This window comes from Lithobates pipiens, unplaced genomic scaffold (genome assembly GCF_037356315.1).
Source record: "Lithobates pipiens isolate NorthernLeopardFrog02 unplaced genomic scaffold, aLitPip1_a1.2 Scaffold_16, whole genome shotgun sequence".
In the NCBI taxonomy this organism is placed as follows: Eukaryota; Metazoa; Chordata; class Amphibia; order Anura; family Ranidae; genus Lithobates; species Lithobates pipiens.
In genome coordinates, this window is record NW_027507748.1 from 193,312,933 (window position 1) to 193,328,343 (window position 15,411).

Genomic DNA, 15,411 nt, shown 5'->3' on the forward strand with positions numbered 1-15,411 from the left:
GCTCCCATATTCCATTCCAAATATTTTTCCCTAAAATTCTGAAAAGTGACCCTTAGCAGCACCACAAATATACGCTGTATAACATTATGACAAAGACGGTAATGAACTGGATGTATGTAAAAGTTTTAATTACAAATAACTTATGGTAAATCAAATACAATCATCTATTTGCTGCAAAAAAAAAATCTCTTTTAAAAGCTAGGCATGCAGGATGTACACTGAATCAATAACTATATTCATCAATAAAGCACATAAAATAATTCTCTTTCACAATACAATATACAACAAAATATTTTATTAATAAAAGCTTTTATTATTATTATATAAAAATGTATCCTCAAGAATTTCCCAAATTGTACAAGTAATTAAAATGTCACAAAACTTGCTTATTTTTGTTGTGGAAACTGTACATAAAGCATTATAAGGTAGCATCACTTATCTGTTATATAGGCAAGGCTGCAAGACTGGCCAGTTATTAAGGATAGGATTCATGTACATCATATAATAGAAGATACATACATTTTAATGTAGGAATTTTGCTGTGATAAAAATTACGGTAAGTCACTGTTTTGTTCTAAATTTTCTTGCTAAATAAGTTACATGTAATAACCCATATTTCATTTGTGCAGATGGCAACTGAAATGAAGGCACCTTTTTAACACCCATGTACCTAAAATGGATAGAGCAGATAAAAAACACTTTTAGAAAGCAATAGCAATGTAGAAAGTGGTAATTAATGACTTACTACTTCTCTCAATGTCCTGAGGGCTGCTTAATTCAGCGCTGACCGCAGCTTTGTAATTTAATGGCGAAAGCACATTACAAAAATGTATTTTTGGAAAAACTGTACATCAGATAAATGTTATATGCAGCACCATGACTTCACTCAATGTTCAGCAAATGTCAGTTGCATGTGTGGCCGACTTCAGCTTGAAATTTCATCTCGTCTTTTCGAAGTGGGAAGCCATCAATGAGTGTGAAGAGATCAGAATTGTTGATAGGCATGATGTAGCGTTCTTTGTCTACGCCATGTTTATCCAAAACCACCATCTGATATCGATTTTCAGGGATCCGTAGGAGCAATCTACACAAAAAAAAAGATTAATAATAGGAAAAAATTGCACTAAAAGGATCTACAAAAAAAGCAGCTGGCAATACCAATTAGATCCAACTTGTATATACAGATTCAATAAATAAAACTGCACCCGATGATATCAGTTTTGATGAAATGCGTAAGAGCCATCACTTGTGACGTCACCACAGTTTTTGACTAGGAAATGTTTGGATTGTATCCCAGGACCGAGTTTTTCTTGTGATAAGCACTTTATATTTTTTCTTTGTGAAGGAATAGTACTTTTAATAAATATTGTTTTTAAGGGTTTTATGCTATGTGGTTATCCTGGTTTTTGGGATGTCTTCTTTTGTTGGATGAAACACTGATATCAGTAACCATGTGGCTCTGCAGTTTGTAGACGATCTCCAGATGAGTCCATTCACTCTGGTAAGAGTCTCTTTTATACTTAAAGGGGTTGTAAACCCTTTTTTTTTATAAATAACAAACATGTCATACTCACCTCCACTGTACAGTTCGTTTTGCACAGAGTGGCCCCGATCCTCCTCTTCTAGGATTCCCGGCGGTGCTATCAGCTCCTTCGCCCATCGGTAAACCCCCTAGGAGAAGCGCTCTCCCTGGGGGTTACCGTGCGGGCATGCTCCCAAGTCCGGCTTTTGTGTCCATAGACACAGAATGCCAGACTCGGCTCTGCCCCTGGGCGCCCGCATCATTGGATTTGATTGACAGCAGCGGGAGCCAATGGCTGTGCTGCTATCAATCTATACAATCAAGAGCTGAGACAACTAGCAGAGAGGTAGAGTGTGCCTCCGCCGTGGGAATAAATGGGCTAAGGTAAGTTAAACGGGGATGCCTGAGGGCTGGTCAGTGTCAGAAATGTTTTCACCTTAATGTTTTTGTCCTTCCCTTTAGCGGCCACCAGAGGGCGCATGCCGTCAAAGGTGCGTGCTTGCCTGCTGTACGGCGGGGGACCTGAACAGGGACACAAATCCCTGTGCTGTCAGGGAAGAAGAGCTATATCGTTTGTTCCTACTAAGTAGGAAAAATGATATGTCTCCTCTCCTAGTCAATCCTATCCCCATACAGTTAGAACACCCAGAGGGAACACACAATTAACCCCTTGATCGACCCCTAGTGTTAACCCCTTCCCTGCCAGTGACATTTACACAGTAATCAATGCATTTTTATAGCACTGAACGCTGTATATATGCCAATGGTTCCAAAAAAGTCAAAAGTCTCCGATCTGTCCATCGCAATGTCACAGTACCGCTAAAAAATGCCATAAACCTTTCCCATCGTTTGTAGACATTATAACTTTTGCACAAAACTTTTTTGTTTTGTTTATAAGGCAAAAAAAAAACTGCAGAGGTGATCAAATACCACCAAAAAGAAAGCTCTATCTGTGGGGAAAAAAATTTTGTTTGGGTACAACGTCGAACGACCATGCAATTGTCAGTTAAAGCAACGCTGTGCCATATTGTAAAATGTGGTTTGGTCAGGAAGGGGGTCAAATCTTCTGGGGCTGAAGTGGTTAAGGTGGTGGCACAACACTGGTACACATATTGAGACGGATAATGGAAAGTCACTATCCCCAATAACAACTTCACATGGATCCCCTGGGAATTTTTCTACTATATGTTATGATTAATTCATTATAATATGTATACACATTAGCAGGCAATTTTATTTATTGAATCTACAGAAAAGAGATGACACATATTAAAGATATGAAGGATCTGAGTGCAGAATATGGCATGAAAATATTTCAGGTCAATTTATAAAGCAATAAATATGACTTTCAGCAAACATTCTCTGGTAGAGAATAGTGATGAGCTTCATAATCATATATGGTCAATGACATCAGCCAGCTTTACTAGCCTGTTTGTTGACATTCAGCAGCCAACCAAGGAGCTGTTATTTAGCATCAGGAGTACAGCGAGAGCAGATCAACAAGGCCCAGGCCATTGCTTAGTGTGATTGATGCTGGATCTGACATTGGCTCAGTTGAATACACCGGTGCACAGTGTGAAATAAGCAACTTGCACACCTACAGTGGTATCCTGTGTTTCTAAAAGTACAGGGTTCAAGGTTATGCATTAAGGCTGATCTGAGGTCTGAAGATTATGCATTGGAGCTGATCTAAGATCTGAAGTTTATGTATTGGGCTGATCTGATGTCTGAAGTTTATGCAATGAGGTCTGAGGTCTGAAAATGTATGCATTGGGACTGATCTGAGGTCTAAATTTTATGCATTGAGACCAATCTGAGGTTCTGAAATTCATGCATTAGGGCTGATCTGAGGTCTGAAGTTCAGGCCTTGGTGCTGAGCATAGGTCTGAAGTGTATGCACTGGGGATGATCTGGGGTCCGAAGTGTATGCACTGAGACTGATTTGGGGTCTGAAGTTTATGCACTGGGGCTGATCTGGGTTTAAAGCCCATGCATTGGGGCTGTTCTGGGGTTAAAGTGCATGCACTGTGGCTGTTCTGGAGTTGAAGTGCATGCACTGGGGCTGATCTGGGGTCTGAAGTGCATGCACTGGGGCTGATCTGGGGTCTGAAGTGTATGCACTGGGGCTGATATGGGGTCTGACGTTTATGCACTGGGGCTGATCTGAGGTTAGAAGGTATTGCAGTGGGATTGATCCGGGGTCTGAAGTTTATGCACTGGGGCTGTTCTGGGGTTTGACGTTTATGCACTGGGGCTGTTTTGGGGTCTGAAGTTTGTTGACTGGGACTGATCTGGGATCTGAAGTTTATGCACTGGGGCTGTTCTGGGCAGTGAAGTTTATGCACTGGGGCTGATCTGGGGAGTGAAGTTTATGCACTGGGGCTGATCTGGGGAGTGAAGTTTATGCACTGGGGATGATCTGGGGAGTGAAGTGGATGCACTGGGGTTGATCTGGGGTCTGAAGTTAATGCACTGGTGCTGATCTGGGGAATGAAGTTTATGCACTGGGGCTGATATGGGGTCTGAAAATGTATGCACTGGGGCTGTTCTGGGGTCTGAAGTTTGTGCACTGGAGCTGATCTGGGGAATGAAGTTTATGCACTGGAGCTGATCTGGGGTCTGAAGTGTATGCACTGGGACTGATCTGGGATCTGAAGTATATGCATTGGGATTGATCTGGGATCTGAAGTATATGCACTGGGGCTGACCTTGTGAGGTGTGAAGTGTAGAAAATCTGCAAAATACACATTTTAAACTTTTACAATAAGCTCCAAGTCCCTGACCTTAAAGAAAGTTTTTGAGTATGTAGCACCCTAATATTTACAAGGGGTCTTTAAAAAGCTTTCGCACTTTTTTATATTTAATAGAGTTAAACAAAGTGTAGAAACGTTTTGCAGAACCATTGTATAATGTATATAATGTCACTGAACAGTGCCTTGGCTGACACTTTAATTACTGACCTGTAAAGAAACCCTTAGTGCATAGAAGCATTTTGTAAAATCACAGTACCTGAGTTGTAGTCCTAGTGCTGGGGGAAGTAGCATGCGTCCTATTCTTCCAATGTATGTTGGATATACACCAAATAATTCAATGACTGTCACATGCCGCAAGTCCAAGCCACACTGGGCTTGCTAAAAGCAAAGTAGAAACACATCACAAAGCATATGGTTAAACATATGGTCAAGTGTAATGGACTTGTAGTCTCTACTACAATGTTTAATTTTATTTCATTAAGAATATTATATACGGTATATTGTTAGGAATAAATTCCATGCATAACGTCCAGACACATGATATGCAATTCTGAGCAGGACATCACCATATACATAACACGTATGATACACTCAAAGAAAAGCATTGGACCTATTACTGTTAGGGAGAGGGGACACTATTACAAGAATGATATAGATAAGCAGAAATGTTTTGTCTAGATTTTCCAGCTGTCTGCTTTTAGAAAACTTCACATACTAAAAATATTCCTCCTTGAATGCTCATGCTGAAACCAACTGGAAGCACCCACATATAACATCCAAAATACCCCCTAGGGTACTATAACACAAGCCAAGAACCTATGGTATACCGTACCGCTATACTGAACTGTTTTATAGTTTAGGTCAAAGAAATCGAAAAATGTTTAAACCCTCTAGCTCCAATCTGACATATAAAAATGATTTTATTTGTTCATACCTGAAGTGTTCCAACTTGTAATCTGTAGTAAAAATCTGCAGCTGTTGGTGTGGACAAAACCACTATTCTTCGTTTTTCATAAAACTGATCCAGAAATTCAACTGCATTTCTCAGTACGACATTGATTTTCATAACTGTGTTAGACATAAGAAAATAATTATAGACATATTCTATTGAAAGTGTATTGTAAAAACAACTGTGGTAAATGGTATATGATAGAACTGGAAATGATCATATGAGTAATGTAAAGCTTTGTAGCTGGCCCCTAGCTGAAGGATTGCAAAGAAGTATCAATCATCTGAGATGGATATTCATGACTTGTTGCTGCTGTTTTCCCAAGGCTCAGTTGGTGCTAGGGGTTTCTGTACACACATAAATAGGCACATCTGGCCATGACCATTTAAAAAATAGTTTGCTTGGCTATCAGATCTTTTAGTCACCATCCCATGTGCTTGGAAACTTTTAGACAATTATATACAATTTAGCCAACATCCTCAAACCAGGCCTGTTAAGTACACCATGTTCAGATGTAATAATCATTCTAGTTCCCAAAATACTTTTTATTTTTTTATTGATACCCATACAGTATGTACACAAGTTTGGGTGGAACATGCATAGTCAAAACTGTTTTTAAAATTTTTCTTTTACCTACTGTAGGATTTACAGTTTTTTTTGAAAGAGCACAGTGATAATATGATGGGCATACAAAAAGAATATCTCAACATTATGTAGGTAGAAAGAAATTTGTTGTTTCAAGCATAGTATTTTTTAAGGGGTATAGGAAGAAATACAAAATAGATAAAGGATGGAGGATAGTGAGAGATTTTGTTCTTGGTTGAGTATTTGTGTTGGTGATAGAAGGCTCTCACCTCGCAGATCAGTAAAGGGTAAGGCTTGTGCGTGGACTTGGCCGTGCTGGGGATATATATATATATATATATATATATATATATATATATATAAAAAGAGGGTAACAGGGTAGTGATTAATTATTCTTACTCAAAATAATCTAAGGTTATTAGAGGTGTACCCCAAGGTTCAGAGTTGGGCCCTTTACTTTTTACTATAGCTAGATAGTTGGTAAGGTTGAATAAAGACACCAGTCCATCCAGTTCAACGTACGGGTGTGTGTGTATGTGTCTATGTTTCCACCATTTCCCATATCCCTGTATATTTGCCATTTGTAAGATGCCCATCTAAAAGTTTTTGTTAAATTATTGTCAGTCCCCACTGACTCCACCATTTGTGGAAGGGAGTTCCATATCCTTACCACTCTAATGGTAAAGAAACCCTTACACATTTTAAGATTAAACTGCTTCTCGTTCAGCTTCACTGAGTGTACACGCTTTTGTTAAGCAACCTGAGACTGAATAATAATCTCTCTATGCTAGAATCACCATTTAGATATGTACAGTGGTGTGAAAAAGTGTTTGCCCCCTTCCTCATTTCCTGTTCCTTTGCATGTTTGTCACACTTAAGTGTTTCGGAACATCAAACCAATTTAAACAATAGTCAAGGACAACACAAGTAAACACAAAATGCAATTTGTAAATGAAGGTGTTTATTATTAAAGGTGAAAAAAAATCCAAACCATCATGGCCCTGTGTGAAAAAGTGATTGCCCCCTAAACCTAATAACTGGTTGGGCCACCCTTAGCAGCAACAACTGCAACCAAGCGTTTGCGATAACGTGCAATGAGGCTTTTACAGCGTCCTGGAGGAATTTTGGCCCACTCATCTTTGCAGAATTGTCCTAATTCAGTTACATTAGAGGGTTTTCGAGCATGAACGGCCTTTTTAAGGTCATACCACAACATCTCAATAGGATTCAGGTCAGGACTTTGGCTAGGCCACTCCAAAGTCTTCATTTTGTTTTTCTTCAGCCATTCGGTGGTGGACTTGCTGGTGTGTTTAGGATCATTGTCCTGCTGCAGAACCCAAGTTCGTTTCAGCTTGAGTACACGAACAGATGGTCGGACATTCTCCTTCAGGATCTCTTGGTAGACAGCAGAATTCATAGTTCCTTTTATCACGGCAAGTCTTCCAGGTCCTGAAGCAGCAAAACAGCCCCAGACCATCACACTACCACCACCATATTTTACTGTTGGTATAATGTTCTTTTTATGAAATGCAGTGTTCCTTCTACGCCAGATATACTTGGACACACACCTTCCAAAGAGTTCCACTTTTGTCTCATCGGTCCACAGAATGTTGTCCCAAAAGTCTTGGGGATCATCAAGATGTGTTGTGGAGAAATTGAGACGAGCTTTGATGTTCTTTTTGCTCAGCAGTGGTTTTCTCCTTGGAACTCTGCCATGCAGGCCATTTTTGCCCAGTCTTTTCCTGATGGTGGAGGCATGAACGCTGACCTTAACTGAGGCAAGTGAGGCCTGCAGTTCCTTGGACATGGTTGTGGGGTCTTTTGTGACCTCTTGGATGAGTCGTCGCTGCGCTCTTGGGGTAATTTTGGGCGGCCGGCCACTCCTGGGAAGGTTCACCACTGTTCCATGTCTTCGCCATTTGTGGATAATGGCTCTCACTGTGGTTCGCTGGATTCCCAAAGCTTTGGAAATGGCTTTATAACCCTTTCCAGACTGATAGATCTCAATTACTTTCTTTCTCAATTGTTCCTGAATTTCTTTGGGTCTCGGCATGATGTGTAGCTTTTAAGGATCTTCTGGTGGACCTTACTGTGTCAAGCAGCTCCTATTTAAGTGATGCCTTGATTGTGAACAGGTGTGGCAATAATCAGGCCTGGGTGTTGCTAGAGAAATTGAACTCAGGTGTGGACAACCACAGTTATAGTATGTTTTAACAAGGGGGGCAATCACTTTTTCACACAGGGCCATGATGGTTTGGATTTTTTTTCACCTTTAATAATAAACACCTTCATTTACAAATTGCATTTTGTGTTTACTTGTGTTGTCCTTGACTATTGTTTAAATTGGTTTGATGTTCCGAAACACTTAAGTGTGACAAACATGCAAAGGAAAAGGAAATGAGGAAGGGGGCAAACACTTTTTCACACCACTGTATATACTGTATATCTAGGGAAAATAAGTATAATGTTAATAGTTGTGTCTCATAACTTAGGTGCTCCAGTCCTCTTATTAGCTTTGTTGCCCTTCTCTGGACTCTCTCCAGTTCTAACGCATCCTTCCTGAGAACTGGTGACCAGAACTGGATAGCATACTCAAGATATGTCTGAACCTCTTGAGTAACTATCCGTTGTAATGCATGCTAATAGTCTACAAGGGGGGGGGGGGGTGTTTTATGTGGCTCTAACCCCCCCCCCCCCACACCCCCCCCCCCCTTGTATATTACTTTGAGTGTAGAGAACACTTATATATGTGTGCAGCTTTCTATATTATATATATATATATATATATTTTTTTTTTTTTTTTATAATAAGGTTGAGCGCAACAGGAATCACTTTTTATTTTTTACAACATGCTAATAGTCTGCTTACCTTGCTTGGCTTTGCATGTTATTGCTGAGCCTGAAACTACTAGGACCTACAGATCCTTTTCCATCTTTTATTTCCCCAGGGGTTCTCCTCCTAGCATGTAACTTGCATTTGTATTTTTGACTACCAAGTGATTTAAGCCCCATACACACTATCAGATTTTCTGCTGTTTTTTTCCTTCAGATTTACCAAAACCATGTAGTGCAAGGGCCTGCCTGATTGCATACAAATTGAAACTCCTAAGGTTTTACCTCATATTATATGATTTTGGCAAATCTGAAGGAAAAAATCTGCAGAAAATTTGATAATGTGTATGGGGCTTGACCTTACATTTATCAATGTTAAACCTTATTTGCTGTGTAGTTGCCCACCCCACTATTTTATTGAAGTTTTCCTGTAAAGTTGGCACGTTCTGTTGTCTGTTGTGAGCTTTATAAATATATTTATAAATTATATAGAGTTTTGGATTAAAAGTACCATTTCCATATTTGCAGATGACACCAAGCTATGCAGTGGAATAACGACCATACAGAATATCTCCAACTTACAAGCTGACCTCAATGCACTGTTTAGTTGAGAAACTATGGGGAAAATGAGGTTTAATGTTGATAAATATAAAGTTATGCATTGGGGCTAAAAATATGCATGCCTCTTACATACTAGGAGGAAAACAACTGGGAGAATCAACGGTGGAAAAGGATGGGAATGTTCTGGGAGAGCAAAGACTTAATAATAGCAAAAAAGGATATTGGTGAACTAGAGAAAGTGCAAAGAAGGTCAGCCAAACTGATAAGAGGCATGGAGGAGCTCAGCTATGAGGAAAGATTAGCTGGATTGAATTAGCTCTATCTTGAGAAGAGGAGATTAACGTATTTTCCGGCATATAACACGACCTTTTATACTTAAACATATCCCCCAAAAATCAGGGGCCGTCTTATACGCTGGTATAAAATGGCACCCGCTGGATGTGCATTCATACTGTATGTAGCTTCGGCGATGCATTCTATTAATGAATACAATGTCTGCTCGGATTGGCAGAGGTTGTAACATTATCTCTAACTCTCAAAGCTAATCCGAGCAGGCTTTGTATTCATTAATAGAATACATTGCTCGACATGATTGGCTCAGCGCGGTATACTGTATGTATACTGTATATAGTATGTTACCGAATGCGCTGATCAGAACTGACTCGTTTGGAACAACATGCCTGTTCTGACTACCCCTCGGCTCCTCTTCCTTCCACGGCCATTTCGCCATCCACCAATATTGGTTCTCCCCCTACAGTGGATTTTACCAGGCACATGAGATATTTACCACTGCAGCATTGTTTCACAAAGCTAGCGATCAAGTTGTACAGACTTATTATTGCTGTTTCAGTATGTTAACAAAGCTACTAGACAGACTAGTCAGAAGGGGGTCATCTTATACGGTGAGCATATCCCAAAAACCAAAGTTTTAGCTGAAAAACTAGGGGGTCGTCTTATACACCCAGTCGCCTTATACTCCGTCAAATACGGTAATTGGATATGTGATAACCATGTATAAATACATAAGGGGTCCATATAGTGAATTTGGTTCTGAGTTATAAACTTTAAGGTCATCACAAAGTACAAAGAGGCACTCTTTATGTGTGGAGAAAAATAGATTTAACCTACAAATCCAGAAAGGCTTCTTCACAGTAAGAGCTGTGAAAATGTGATATAGACTCCCTCAAAAGCTGGTTTTGAACAACTCAGTAGTTAAAAAAAGCCAGAATTATTTCCTAAATGCACAAAATATAACTGGATACTTAAAAGTATAGGTATTAGCAGCAGGGGTAGTTTATTTAGGAAATATCCAATTGTCTCCTGAGACAAAAGGAAGAATTATTTTTCTCAGCTGAATAGAAAATTGGATCATGCTCTATTATTTTTTTCTTTTTTACTTCCTCTGGCTCAACTGCAGATATAGGATTGTGTATATGAAGGTTTTCTATGCGTGTGTTTTTCTATTGGTTGAACTGTATGGACTTGTGTATTTTTTTAACCGGCTAACTATGTAACTATGGTGGAAGCATCTTCTCCTCTCCTCAGTCTCAACACCGTTGACAGCAGCCCTCGGGATTGTAAGCAGTGTCAAATGGTAAAGAGTGTGTTGTTTGGGTTTAAATACGCCTGTTTCACACATGCTTCAGCTTGTATAAGGGCCGGTTCACACAGGGGGCGATGCGAGGCGACACCGAATTGCCTCGCCGCGACCTGCCGCGACCTGCCGCGACCTCAGCGGCGATTTGCAAATGACTTCTGTATAGAAGTCAATGCAAGTCGCCCCGAGGTCGCCCAAAAGTAGTACAGGAACCTGTACGGAGTCGGAGTCGGAGCGAGTCGAATCGCTCCTCTCAGAACGGTTCCATTGTACAGAACAGGGGCGACTTGTCAGATCGCGGCCAGGCAAGTCGTGTTGCCTCGCATCGCCCCCAGTGTGAACCGGCCCTTAGAGCAATGTAAACAATGAATTTGAAAAGCTTTCAGCAAGCTTTGTTGACACTTTTAACCACTTAAGGACCGCCGTATTGCCATTGTACGTCATCACAATGGCACAGGCAGGCACAAGCACGTACATGTACGTGCCTGTCTTCCAGTAGGGGGGGGTCCGATCGGACCCCCTCCCGCTGGATATGGCAGTCCCTTTCCCTCCAGGAGCGATCCGTGATGAGGGGATGGCCGTTGGTTTCTGGCCACCCCCTCTCGATCGCTCCTGGCCAATGACGAACTTCCACCCACTGTGTATTGTTTACACAGGAAGGAGGAAGTGATGTCATTCTCCTCGGGGCGGTCTTTTTGACCGGACTACGAGGAGAAGACTAAAAGTAAGTGCACCAAAACACTACACTGACACATAGGTACACATAGGTACACAAACCCCCCCCCCCCCCCCCCCCAGTCACAGTGTCACTGATTGCATTGATCATTTCTTTACAGATCAATGCATTCAGTGTCAGTTGTAAAAGTAAAAACTGTCAGGGCAGTTAGTGTTAGGTCCAGGGTAGCCCCCTATCACCCCCCAATAAAGATTTAACCCCCTGATTGCCCCTAGAGTTAACCCTTTCACCCCCTTTTGCCAGTGTCACTAAGCGATAATTTTTCTGATCGCTGCATCAGTGTCGCTAGTGTCGCTAGGTAGCTAGTTATTTTTTTAGGTTCACCGCCAGGTTTTTATAGCGCTAGGTACCCCGATATACTACCCAATAATGGTTTTAACATCCTGATTGCCCCTAGTTAACCCTTTCACCCCCTTTTGCCACTGTCACTAAGCGATCATTTTTCTGATCGCTGCATTAGTGTCGCTACTGTCGCTAGGTAGCTAGTTATTTTTTTAGGTTCACCGCCAGGTTTTTATATCGCTAGGTACCCCGATATACTACCCAATAATGGTTTTAACATCCTGATTGCCCCTAGTTAACCCTTTCACCCCCTTTTGCCAGTGTCACTAAGCGATCATTTTTCTGATCGCTGCATTAGTGTCGCTACTGTCGCTAGGTAGCTAGTTATTTTTTTAGGTTCACCGCCAGGTTTTTATATCACTAGGTACCCCGATATACTACCCAATAATGGTTTTAACATCCTGATTGCCCCTAGTTAACCCTTTCACCCCCTTTTGCCAGTGTCACTAAGCGATAATTTTTCTGATCGCTGCATCAGTGTCGCTACTGACGCTAGGTAGCTAGTTATTTTTTTTAGGTTCACCGCCAGGTTTTTATAGCGCTAGGTACCCCGATATACTACCCAATAATGGTTTTAACCCCCTGATTGCCCCTAGTTAACCCTTTCACCAGCGATCACAGTATAAGTGTCACTGGTGACGCTGGTTAGCCAGTTAGTTATTCAGGTTCCCCGTCAGGTTTTTATATAGCGCCAGGGACCCCCATATACTACCTAATAAAAATTTGAACCCTCTGATTGCCCCTAGTTAACCCTTTCACCACTGATCACCGTATAAGTGTTACGGGTGACTCTGGTTAGTTTGCTTTTTATAGCATCAGGGCACCCACCATTTATTACCCAATAAAGGTTTAACCCCCTGATCACCCGGCGGGTGATATCAATTAGGTTTTAGGGTCAGGGTCTGCGTCGCCCCAGGCAGTGCTAGGTTAGTGCCAGTACCGCTAACACCCACACGCAAAGCATAAACCTCCCGTAGTGGTATAGAATCTGAACAGATCAATATCTGATCTGATCAGATCTATACTAGCGTCCCCAGCAGTTCAGGGTTCCAAAAAACCGCATTGTTAGCGGGATCAGCCCAGATCTGCATTTTGCCCCTCTGCCCAGCCCACCCAAGTGCAGTATCGATCGATCACTGTCACTTACAAAACACTAAACACATAACTGCAGCGATCGCAGAGTCAGGCCTGATCCCTGCGATCGCTAACAGTTTTTTTGGTAGCATTTTATATTTAAATCTGGAAGGCAGTGCTTGGTTTTCGGGGTCCCGTACATGGCTAGACTCCCAAAAAGTCCCACACATGTGGTATCCCCATACTCGGGAGAAGTAGCGGAATATATTTTGGGGTGCAATTCCACATATAACCATGGCATGTGTGAGCAATATATCATTTTTTTTTTTGTCATTATTCAATCCCTTAGGACAAAAAAATAAATATTCAATGGGCTCAACATACCCATCAGCAATTTCCTTGGGGTGTCTACTTTCCAAAATGGGGTCATTTGGGGGGGGGTTTGTACTGCCCTGCCATTTTAGCACCTCAAGAAATGAGATAGGCAGTCATAAATTAAAAGCTGTGTAAATTCCAGAAAATGTACTCTAGTTTGTAGACGCTATAACTTTTGCGCAAACCAAAAAATATACGCTTATTGAATTTTTTTTTTACTAAAGACATGTGGCTGAATAAATTTTGCCCTCAATGTATGACTAAAATTTAGTTTATTCGATTTTTCTTATAACAAAAAGAAGAAAATATTTTTTTTTTTCAAAATTTTCGCTCTTTTTCCATTTATATCGCAAAAAAAAAAAAAAAAATCGCAGAGGCAATCAAATACCATCAAAAGAAATCTCTATTTGTGGGAAGAAAAGGATGCAAATTTCGTTTGGGTGCAATATTGCATGACCGCGCAATTACCAGTTAAAGCAGCGCAGTGCGAAATTGGAAAAAGACCTCTGGTCCTTAGGGTGTTTATTGGTCCGGGGCTGAAGTGGTTAAAGCAGTGTTCAGCTTCCAGTTTGTAAATGTTGAACACAGAGCCTAATTGGAGAGCTGATTGCCACTTTAAACAAGCTGCTAGCAGGCTTCAGTACAACTTGAAGCTTGTTGAAAGCCTGTCAAAGCCACCTAACAGCTTGTTTAAAGTGACAATCAGCAATCCTATTAGGATTTGTGTATAACATTCATAAACAGGAGCTGAGGCCGCTTTGAAAGCTTGGAGAATGCTTTTTGAAGCGTCCTGAAAGCTTGGCAAAAGCTTGCTGAAAGCTTCCTAAAAGCTTGCTGTTCACGCTGCTCTTATACAAACCGAATCTCGTGGGAAACAAGCTTAAAGTGATTGTAAAGGTAAAATATATAAATTAAAAAATAACAAACATGTCTATACTTCCCTGCACTGTGCAATGGAAGCGCACAGATTGGCCGTGAACCTCATCTTCTCGGGTCCCCCATTGACCCTCCTGGCTGCTTTTCTCTGTGCAGTGCCCCTATGGGAGAGCGTTTCCCATGGGAACACTCATGTTTGCTCACTCCCAAGCCCCTCTGCTGCATCTATTGACACAGACAGCGGGACTCGTCACTGGCTTTGATTGACAGTACTAGAAGCTAATGGCTCCCGGTGCCCCAGCAAAGCCAGCAGGACCCAGAAGTAAGGGGAGAGAAGAGCCACAGAAGTGTTCTGCGCTGGATCGAATGAGGGCTCAGGCAAAAAACAGGGGGGAGAGGGAGGGAGGAGTGAGGATGCTGATGCCTAAACTTTTTTTACCTTAATGCAAGGAATGCATTAAGATAAAACATATTAAGGCTTTAGAACCACTTTAAGGCCGGCCATAGACAAAGTGAATTTCTTTCCTGCAAACGGGGTTGGGAGAAGCCAATCAATCAACTTGGGTATATTCAGCCTTTCTATACATGGTTCAAATCTCAGCTGCATCAGCAGGAACCCCTACTGAACCGGCCAAGGTTTGAACCATCTATGTCCGGCTTAAGGCGTTTTTTTTTTAATCATAAGTGTATGATTACGTTTTTGTGTCACATCATAAATACTAAGGTTGTGAGTTTTTCAGGCTTTGGCTATCATCAGTTTAGTAGTGTTAAAATATGTATAGTATTTAATAGGAATTAAAACCCCCGTCAGCTGATAATACAAACAGAAATATATGCGCTATAGTGGATATAGAATAGATGCCCAGCTAATATATGGCATGTTTACAAAGGTACAGTAAATCCTGTATCACTCCCTTCAAGCTGTTTTGTTTTGCGATTATTAACAAGCAGCAGCTGCGCATATTACTGAAATGCATTGTTATATAGGAGAACAAGGTGATTGATTCAATAGCCGCACTTCACAGTTAATCCTATGAGCCACTTGGGAATTAAGCATGGCTACCCTTGTCAACAGCCTAGGGGAATTTGAGAATAATAAGATAACATATCCTACAGTTACACTAACAAGCTGCATATTGTGTCTGTTATTTGCATTTAAGAGATAGGGAATATTAACTAAAACACAATTTAAAGAACATAACCTCTAGGA

At 41.1% G+C, this 15,411-nt stretch overlaps 1 protein-coding gene across 2 annotated transcripts in view; it reads right to left on the bottom strand.

Moving 5' to 3' along the window:
- Positions 1-280: 280 nt before the first annotated feature.
- The window catches only part of SRPX (sushi repeat containing protein X-linked), a 130,322-nt gene continuing 115,191 nt past the window's right edge, over positions 281-15,411 (bottom strand). For both annotated transcript variants that reach the window (XM_077480862.1, XM_077480861.1), the window contains 3 exons: positions 5,210-5,343; positions 4,532-4,653; positions 281-1,084 (listed from right to left, as the gene is read on the bottom strand). In XM_077480862.1, the coding sequence (XP_077336988.1) occupies positions 904-1,084; positions 4,532-4,653; positions 5,210-5,343 (437 nt within the window). In that variant the 3' untranslated portion in view covers positions 281-903. The remainder of the gene's footprint in view (positions 1,085-4,531; positions 4,654-5,209; positions 5,344-15,411) is intronic.